We start from the raw sequence: 10245 nt of genomic DNA on the forward strand, positions 1-10245 counted from the left end.
TCATGCCACCAAGGGGAAGGGCAGCCAGCATCATGCAGAGATGCGCTGCTCCAAGCACTGTCATACCTGCAGAGAAGGGGCAGTGCACAGTCGAAGGAAGGTCTGGGGTCTCTTCCCTCCAGCTGTGCCAGTGGGCTGCCAGCTGTGTGAGTCTGCTGTCCCCACCCAGCTCCCCACGGACCCCAGCAGGGCAGCACCATGGCAGGAGGGGGAGCAGAGCCTCCCATCCCCTAAGGAAGAGTACAGGCATCTGGATAACAGCTTTATAGGGAAGGGATGTGGGGACTCCCCCGGATACACACAGAGAAATAATTACGAGTTAAATAGGATCCAAATACACATAAGTTAAAGGGGGGGTCAGGTGCCCTGCAGCCCCCACCGCTCTGCCCAGGCACAGTCTGTGTCTGCCAGCAAAGAGACTCCCGACACTGCAGCCCGGCAGCTCCATCTGCCTTTCACAACACAGAGCTGATCTTCCTCTCCGTGGCACCCATCTCGTCCTCCTCCTCTTCTTCTTCCTCCTCACCCCCCGAGCAGGAGGAGTCTGGGCCGTAGCCCAGCTCAGTGGAGCTGTGGTGCAGGAAGCCCGAGCCAGGGCTGCACCCCATGAACTCAGGGCTTTCTCCAGCTTGTCCCTGGCTCTCGCTGGGCAGCAACTTCTCGCAGGCTTTGCTGAGCCCTCGTTGCTTCTCAGCCTCTGCCTGAGCCCCCTGTTCCTTGGCTTTGCGGCTCCGCTTCCACTTCATGCGGCGGTTCTGGAACCAGATCTTCACCTGCCAAGGGAGAAACCCCAGGGGAGAACATGTCCCCCTGCCCCATCCTGTCCCCACTAACCCCTTTGCCTTCCCTGCATAGAGGCCCCCCCCAAAGCCTCTTTATTTTAGGGCATCCCATGGTGCTGTGGGTCTGTCACAGGGAGAGGAGTATCTGGTGGGCCTGCAGGCTCTGCAGGGGGTGGCGCAGGGACAGAGGGGACCAGCAATCCCACAGGATGCCCAAGGATCTGCATGGGGACATTAAAAGAGGAGCTTTAGCCCCACAAAAAGCCCCTTCTTACAGTGTGGGAAGGGATGGGAAGGCTCTGAAATCTAAGTTGGGGGTGGTGGGTATGAAAATGAGCAGTATTTCTGGCAGGCCCTTCACAAGAGAAGAGCCTGGAGCCCATCAGGCAGGTCTCTGCAGGAGATGCCCTGGGAAGGGTTGCTGATGGGGGCAGTGGAGCATGGGACTGATGGCAGCCAAAGAGAGGGGCATCAGCATTGCCCATGACCTTGACTTCCCACCTTGCAGTGCAGCCCCCTGCCTCCCTGGCAGCCAGCTGGGGCCATCCTCCAACCCCCCAGGATGAAGGTACCTGCGTCTCAGTAAGCATCAGCGATGTGGCCACCTCAAAGCGCTTGGGCCTGGACAGGTACTTGTTGAGCTTGAATTGGTTCTCCAGCTCCAGAAGCTGCTGGCTGGTGAAGGCTGTGCGGGGCCGACGGCACTTCCCCATCAAGCCAGACTGCGGGGTGGCTGTGGGGTAGACAGCAGGCAGGGGTCAGGGGACAGTGGGGCTGGGGGCTGCGGGGCGCATCCCCTTAGGAAGCCCGGGATGAGGAAGGTGAGCATCTCTCTATCATCTCCCGCTCCAATAATGGCTTTATTGCCTGGCTGATAGGAACGAGCAAGATACGTTATCGGGCCTCGGTGTGCAACTGGGATCAGTCCTGTGACTGAAATTAACCCTCCTTTTTTATTGCCAGGCCACGCAGGTGGCTGTCCAACTGCCAGGGGCTGCGGCAGCAGGGCTGCCGGCGAGCCCCGCTATCGTGACCGCAGCCCTTGAAGGCAGCGCGGCGCTGAATCAGGAGGCAGTGGGAACAAAGGGACCTTTGAGAGTCCAGTGTGGGGTGGCTGCCGCACCGTGTTTGATCCCTGCTTATCTCCTCTCTGCTGGCTTTATTGTCCCCCCGGGGTTCAGCTTTTACAGCTTCTCCCAGCACCGCAGCAGCAATCAAACCCAGAGGTTCGCAGCTGGGAGTGAAGTGCCAGTGCGGGGGCGGGGGAGGGGGCGTTAACGGGAAAGTTCCTTGGCACATCCCCGCTGCTGCGTCTCGGGGTGGGGGGGTGAAACAGAACATCGTGGCCCCAGAGACGTGCCCTGCTTGCCAAGGGTTGCTCCAGCTTGCCCTCTTTACAGGGCATGGGGCATCATCCGCGCTATCTCCCCCAGATTCCAGCTTTGATCTCAACTTGCCCATCTCCTGAGGTGTCCACTGAGCCCTTCACAAACACAGTGGTGACTCATGAGCCAGGAATTTATGAAGGGGGCATTAACTGATCATGATCCAGGTTTGATCCCAAGTACCTGGATGCTGGGTGGGACAGGTCAAACAGGCAGAGCCTAGGCTGGGCTAGGGCTCTGCAAACTCCTCCTGGGACCAGGGGTGGACATGACCCCTCCTGTACCTGCAGCCCCACAATGCCAGAAGAGACAGCCCATGGGACCCAGCTTGTAGCTGCTGGCCAGTTAAACTATGGACTGAATAGAGGCACCCTGTGCTAATGGCTCTGACATGCACAAGGTATGTTATTTTGCACACAAAACATATTCAAGGCTAACACCAAATGAGAGACTCAAAGGATTACTGGGACAAATATGAATGTCAGATGAAAGATGGCTCAGCTCTGCAGAGCTCAGCTGCCATCTGGGCTCTGGCTGGCCATGGACGCTCTGGCTGTACAAATCCTCAGCAGAGACATGAGACCAAATGGACCCAGGAAGGCTCCCCTCAGCTAAGGAAAGGAGGTGCCATGGGGACCAGCATCTGCAGCAATGGGGCAGTCCAAATCAACACCCCTTGCAGCTCCTTGGGTGTGAAGACCAGAGGTGCATCAAAGAACTGGAGGGGAAATTTATTCATCCGATGTTGACATGGAGCACAACACAAAGCAGCCCCAGGCAGCATCTTGCAGCACAAGGGCTCCAGCACCCAACAACCCCTTTGCCACCAGAAATGGGAGGGTGCACCAGGACACTGTGTGCCTCAGTCCCTCCCTGAAGCAGGGGCTGCTGCTCTGCACAGGATGGCTCTACTGGGTCAGGGAAGGGTCCCTCTTTCTGGGCATGATCTGCAGAGGATGCTTCAGGAAAAGAGAAGGGAAAAGGGTGTGCCCACATCCCAGCATCCAGTTGTCCAGGACTTCTGTGCTTTTTGAACCCGAAGACTGTTTTTCCAGGGGTGAAAAAAACATAATGTTGCAGCCTGAATTCCCCACCCCAAAGTAGAGAGCCCAGGGCACTGCATCCTATCTCTGTGGAGCACAGAAATCCTTCAGACTACCCCAAAAGGCTCCTCTGTGCCCCTCCTTCTGCAAGGCCAGATGTGGCCAGACTAAAAGCAGATGTGGGAAGAGCAGAGGCACAGAAATCAGTCTCAACCCCAAAAGCTGGCCATGTTCAATCTGTCCAGATTCAGAGACTAGAAGGCAACTTGCTTTAACACCACTCCCCACAAGGGACTCGCTTTTCCTCAGGTAAGATGTTGAGGGCTGCTTGGTCTAGCAGGGAAAAGAACAGAAAGTTTGCCCAAAAGCCAGATAAATCCAAATGTGATGTATCCAAAATAACTGCCAATGCAGGGGACCAACTGCTGGAGCACAGTCCCTCTGCCAGCCCCGGGTTCTCCATCTCAGTGTCTCCAGTTCAGGCTCAGTGCAGTGGTGTTCGTTACAAACCTTGTACAGATCCTGACTTCCCTGGAAGTCTGCCCTGCTTCCTGCCCCAGTGCTGAACAAAAAATTCCTCAGACCCTTCCAGGGTGTTGTCATACAGTTCAAGCCACCAGCAGCCCAAAGCCCAGTGTACACAGGTATAGCTAGCCACCTAACCTGTGACCTCCGCTGACAATACACCCTTCAGCAGCTACTATTACCCATCACCACTCCTACCCACTGTGACTCATTCAAGATTTTGCCTGCAGATGAGATGGGGTGAGCACAAACTGGCACAGCCTTAAGATCCACCTGACCTTCAGCCACCCACATCAGAAGCTCAGCATGGACCTGAACCACCAACATGTCTGGCCTCAGACCTGCTGTCAGCTTTCCTGAAGGGCTCTGGCTCCTTTGCATGAGGAGAGTATGGAGAGGAGAGGGTCTTCAGCTTCTCTTTGGGGAAAGAGCAAAGGTAGGAGGAGGAAATGGAGCCTGGCAGTATGAGGTATGTTCCAGTCTCCCATGAAAAGAGGAAACGGTGCCTTGTGGCTGCTGGTAGCTCCAGCCTGTCCTGCCAGTGTGCTTGGTGGAATCCTGTCCTCCCCTGGTCCTGTGGCAGACCACCACATGGACACAGACATCATCCCCCAGGGCTTGCCTCCCCCAGTCCCTGCCAGCTGGCCTATGAACCCATCTCCATCACAGCCACCACCCCACAGAAAGAACAGCCCTTCAGGAAAGCTCTCCCCCTTATCCAGCTCCTACCAGAAGGCCAGCGACAGCCTCAGCATCACACCTTTGCTTGCCAAAGGATTTCGTATCTGCTCAGTCATCTCCTCCAATCCTACATCCACAATCAGATCTTGTCTCAATATCCCTTCAGCCTGGCAGGGCTCAGACCCCCTGATGGGTGGCCAGCATTTGGCTGCAATATCAGTAAATAAATTGCTTGGCCTGGAGCCGGGAATGCCCTCTGAGTCTGAGGCCAGGAGCTCTACAAGGCAGATGCCTCCTGGCTAATTAGATAAAGCTTATAAAGAATCGCTGGTTTATTTGATACAGTTCCATCTACCAGATAACAAGGGTAATCCTAGGTTGATATTAACCCACTTGTTTTAATTTGGTTTGTTTAGCTACAGTTCACTTAACTTTGTAGCCTAGCAGATAAAGGAGAGGAAATTAGCACCTGGGTTGCTTTGGAGGTGTTTCTCCAGATGTCAGGGCTGGGAGGGTGTCTCACTGGCGCAACAGCCATCATCAGTGGCTTCTCCTGGCCTGCCGGCAGCCCTGACCATTGTCTGCAGAGCACCATGCATAAGGGCACTTGCTACCTCTGGTAACCCCTTGCTTGCTGCACTGTTGACCCCAGACTGCTGCTTGCCAGCTGTTTTCCAGCCCATGTTTACTGCTGATGCCAGACCACTGTGCACCCAGGAAGCCTTGGAAGGTGTTGCTTTTTGAAGCAGTTTGATACGACTTGTCTTGCCAGCTCTCCTAGCCCAGCACAGCCCATCAGCCAGCTCTCCACTGCTGCGGGCAGCATCTGGCCTGGGCTCTCAGCCATCAGGGTGGTGAGCAGGTGATGCAGACAAGTGGTGTCTCAGGAAAGCTGTCTGAGCACCAGGTCCTCCGTGGGGAATCCTTTGCTTTTCTTGAGAGTCTGCAGATAGCTGTATGTCACCGCTCTGCTCCTACAACTCTCCTCCGCAGCAGGCAAGTCTCTACACTTGGCTCCCATCATCTCACAGCATTTCCAGGCTGCTGGCCAGGGCAAATAAATCACAGCTTCCAGAAATACTGGTATGCACAGCACCGCAGTGCCAAATGCTCCACCTGTGCAGTTCAGAGGTGCTCAAAGCCCTAGGACAGGGACTCAGGCTGGGAGCAGCAGAGCCCAGGCAGGCAGCATCCCGCCGGCTGCAGTGAGGGCATGCCTACTCCTGCACTCAGGCCTTCCCACCCAGCCCTCTCACTCTGCATTGCAGCAAAGGCAGCCAGGCACTGGCTGCAGCTCCCCAGAGGCAGCTAGGAAGGAAGGCACAGCACCCGCTTGCACCACAGCAGGAGCACTTCTCTGAACAAACCTGGCAGCCAAGCCCAGGCCAGGTTCCTAAGGGTACCCACTGCCTCAGACCGTCTCCTCAGCATCCCATCTCCCCCATATGCAGCTAAGAGTGGGTGAGCTTGTGCAATGCATCCCTGCAAAGCTTGTGGCTTCAGTTCAGGGGCTGTCCTGTTCCTTCTCCCACCCTTACTGTCCCCAGGAGACCAAACTAGACCTTGTCTACAAAACACCTCTACACAGGCTGCTAAAGAAGGAATTAATGATTTAGTTCTGGAATCTTCCAGAAATAAATCACAAGGGTGACCTCCCTCTGGGATGCCCCAGAACATGTCCTAGGAGGCTTTCACATGCACCTCTCTGAAATATCTGCCCACTCCTACCTGGAGAGCTAAACATGACCAGTAGCAGCCGCATGGAAACTTGTGCTCTGTCACTCTGGAAACCTCAGCCAGGCAGCTCCATCCATCTGTCTAGGCTAGGGGTTGAGACAGGGCACCCAGGAACCGTAGGCAGCACAGGAGACCCCTGCCAACAGCAGGAGGCTCCTGCCCAGCCCACCACCTTCCTCAGAGAAATGGGGAAGGGCTGGGCAGGCAGCACGTCCTAGGCAAGATGCCCCTTCCTGTCCCTGTGTACCCACACCACTGTCCCCATCCTCACACCACAGCCAGCACATTGGCACAATATGAGCCAAGACACAGCCATAGCATGCAGGTGGGGCCAGTCCTGGTGATGACAGGGACAAGGCATGCTGCAAGGAGACCTGCTCTTGGAGCTTGCAGCGAGCCCACAAGAGGAAAGCCCAAGGACACACTTGAGAACCAAAATGTTCCCAATGGACTGAAACAAGGAGCTGAAGAGGCACAAGCAACAGCGTCTGACAACAGAGCCTACATGGCAGTGAAAATAACATGAGACAAGGACCAGGGGAGCAGGATCTCTGGGAGAGCAAGCACGGATTGGAGAACAGACTCCAAGATAAGCATAAGCCCCCACATCAGAAGTGATGTCCATGGGGAGGTACAGGCAGGTAGAGCAGCTGCAAACACACAAAGCTTCATCTTTCTGCTTCAGGGAGGCATCAGCTCAAGCTCTGCATCCAGCTTGGTCCCTGTGCTTTGAGACAGGGGGACAGTTGGAAGAAAACCGTGAAAGCAGTCAAGATGGAAACCTGGCTCAGAGGAGATGGAAGCAGCCAAGCTGTGTAGTGGGGAAAGGAGAGGGCTGAAAGGGGTCTATAGACCCTCCTCATGTGCACACCAGGCAAGCAGAGTGGAGTGTGATTTGCTGTGTTTGGTGTAACAAATCCTGGGATCAAACTGAAGGAAGAAAAGTTTCACAGCAGGAAAACTGCTGAAGTACTAAACTGGAAGATCTGGGGAGTGAGAATCCCCACTGCAAAGGGCTCCCCAGAACTGGGAACAAACACCTTTCACTGAGGATATGGTTTGGGGCAGTGGTCACTGATTTAAATTTAAAAATCTATGGCTTTGGCAGCTTTTGCTGCACCCTTCTTACACCCCCACCTGTCTCTGACTCAAGATCTGCTGGATTGGGCCCTGGAGAGCCAAAGCAGGGCCACAGGGGTAGGTGCAGTCATGTGATCCCACTCTGGTGAAACACAACCCTGCATGAAACTACTTGGATGCTGAGATACACTGGTAGATCCAGACCCTGCAAGGACAACATGGCCTCTGCAGAGGAACAGGAAAGTTTCACCACCCAACCAACAAATATTTTTTTTCCGTCCCGTCCCCGCCTGCCCCTTAATGACATACTTGAAGAGTGCACAGAGCCCATAGCACTGGAGGCTTATTCTACACCCTTAGGTGCCACCACCACTTCACAGCTGGACATATCCTACAGTCCAGGGAGAGCCAGGGAGAGGGAGACAGCCTGGGGAAGGGAACAGCCTCTTTCCCTTCAACCTGTCCAGGTGCAATTTGAGGAAGGAGCAATGAACAGGATGTTTCATGTTAGTTCTCCATTTTTGCACTGTTATTCATCCAGCTAGTTCATTAATTAACTGACTTATCTGCCCTTTTTTATTATTATTATTTATTTTTTGTTAATGGGCTCCCAGGTTATTAAGACACTAAACTCAGCTAATAAATCTGGATATTTTGCCAGAGGTCTATTATCAAGCCACTCTTGGTTTATTGCCCACTTCCCCATTTTTGCAGCAACCAGACCCCTGCTTACCCCAAGCACAGGGCAGGGTGCGGGTCGCACTGCCAGGGGTGCCAGTGACAGCCCCCGCTGTGACAAGAGCCTGATGTTGGTCCTTGTGCCGTCCGTGCCCCCCCACCCGTGATCCGCCATCGCGGTGCAGGATCCGCCGCCTGCCCGCAGCCCTGGCCGTGCCCACCGCGCGAGGGGCTCCGCACGGAGCCGGCGCCCTCCCTGCATGCCAGGAGGGGCCGGGGCTGGGCTGGAGTCGAGCACGCTGCCGAGCTGCCCGGTTCCCGCAGCTCCCGTCGGCACCGGGCTCACCGGCCGCTCGCCCCCCGGAATCCGGCCGCGCATCCCTCCGTACTCCAGCCCCGGCGGGCGGCCCTCGCCGCAGGGACCCTGGCGGCTTCGTTCCCAACTGCACCGGGCGGGATTTATTCGTTTTCTGGTGCCGGTTCCTGCCGCCACTTCGTTATGTTCGTTTTCTTCCCGCCGCGGCGGAGCCCAACGAGCCCGCGGCGGCCGTGCGGGATCTGTAGCTGGGGCCGGCAAGGCTGGCCCGGCCCGGGAGCGGCTCTGCTCTGCCGGTACCGGGGCGGGCAGCGCTCCTCGGGGCCGTCCAGCAGCACCGGGCCGGCGAAAGGCGAGATTTTGCTGGGGACACGCAACCCTCAGAGAACGGGTCTTGCCCCCCCCCACCCCCCGCCAATGGGACCCCCAAACGTGTCCTGGCTGCGGAGCAGCTCTGGGCGCAGCAAAATCCCCGCATTGGGGACAGCCCCGAGGGCTCGCCGGCCCCGCACCCGCCGGGGAGCGGCGAAGGGGCGGCCCGGGCGAGCCTCAGTCCCCCGTCCCCGAGAGGACCTGCACCCCGTTGTGCTGGCGGGGGGCCCCGGGGTTGGAAGGGACGAGAGCCGCGTCCCGCCCGACGGGAGGGTCGGTCCCAGGGTCACTCACCGTGGAAGTCGGAGAGCCTCGGCACCAGCATCCCGGCTCGGATCCAGTGCTCCAAGGGGAAGGAGCTGGCCACGGCCGCCTTTAGGTGCTCCGCGCCGGGCGGCGGCAGGTGGGGAATGCCGGTATAGGCGAAAGCGGGGTGCTGGCCCCCCAGGGCCGGGAGCGGGTACACGGCGGGCGGGTAGAGGGCAGGCAGGGCGCCGAGCCCGGGGCCGGGGAGGTGCAGCAAGCCGGGCTTGGGGACGAAGCCGGCCGGGGCGAGGGGCGCGGCGGCCGGGGACGCCCGCGGCGAAGGGGTGTCGGAGCGCCCGGCGGGACCGGGGCTCGCCGCGGGGCTCAGACCCGGCGGGGAGGCGCTCCGCGCCGGCTCCTCGGCCAGGAGCGCCTCGATGCGGAAGTTTTGGGACTTCTCCATGGGCTTGTGCATGGCCCGGCCCCGTGCGGAGCTGCCGAGCCCCCCGGCACCCCGCTGCTCCCCTGCCAGGGCACAGCCCGGCCGGGCAGCCCCGGGCCAGCCCCGGCACCGGCGGGCATCCAACGGCGGGGCCCCGCCGCGCCGCGCTTCGCGGGGCTGCCCTCAGGGGCAGCCCTCCTCTCCGCTCCTCCTCCCGGGCACTCGCTCCCCCGCCGGTACCGGGGGGGGTGTTTTAACCCCCCCCTCCACCTGCCCCAGCTCCCCATTGGCTCCCCGCCGGCCGGCCTTCCTCCTCCGGCTTCCTCATCCCCCGGCCACAGCAGCGGGGACACGCCGGGGCCTGACCCAGACCGCTCTGCCCTTTCCCCAGCTTCACAACCCAGTGCTTGTCCCCATCCAGGGTGTCCCCCCAGCCTGCGGGACCCGTTGCCCAGGGTGCTGAGCCCACCGGCCTGACCCAGAGCCGATCTTGCTTTCCTTAAAGCCCCTTGGTGGGGAAGTGGGTCCATGGTTGCGGCAGCTGGAGGAGATCTGGAGAGACTACACGGACTTCAGCACACCGAGGTGAAGCCCAAGTAGGCTTCAGTGCTGCCGTGGCTCTGCGGAGCCCCCAGGCACTTGGGAGGGCAGAGTGCCTGGCTGGGAGGGCAGGAGAGGCACTCACTCACCAGCAGGCTCCTCCATGCCCCACACACCAGGGATCACTGGCAATGCCCAGCTATGCACTTCCCATTGCAACCCTCTGGGCCAGGGAGATCAGTGGACCTGAGCTGGACACACACAGGGGCCACCACCCTCCATCACCCATGTCTGTCCAAGATGCCAACACAGCAGGTGCCTACAGGCAGATTACTACTCATTTGCCCAGTTTTATCTTTCCCAGACAAGACACAGCTTGGAGAGGCGCACCAGGGAAGGGCAGAGAGGAAAGCCTTGG

At 58.4% G+C, this 10245-nt stretch overlaps 1 protein-coding gene across 1 annotated transcript; it reads right to left on the reverse strand.

Moving 5' to 3' along the window:
• Nucleotides 1–255: 255 nt before the first annotated feature.
• Nucleotides 256–9500, reverse strand: LOC135313678 (motor neuron and pancreas homeobox protein 1-like). The gene is made up of 3 exons (XM_064453314.1): nucleotides 8894–9500; nucleotides 1355–1515; nucleotides 256–773 (listed from the first exon to the last, which is right to left on the reverse strand). Exons 1-3 carry the CDS (start codon nucleotides 9318–9320, stop codon nucleotides 456–458), a joined length of 906 nt encoding a protein of 301 aa, XP_064309384.1. The 5' UTR covers nucleotides 9321–9500; the 3' UTR covers nucleotides 256–455.
• Nucleotides 9501–10245: the final 745 nt, after the last annotated feature.

This window comes from Phalacrocorax carbo, chromosome 5 (assembly GCF_963921805.1).
Source record: "Phalacrocorax carbo chromosome 5, bPhaCar2.1, whole genome shotgun sequence".
In the NCBI taxonomy this organism is placed as follows: Eukaryota; Metazoa; Chordata; class Aves; order Suliformes; family Phalacrocoracidae; genus Phalacrocorax; species Phalacrocorax carbo.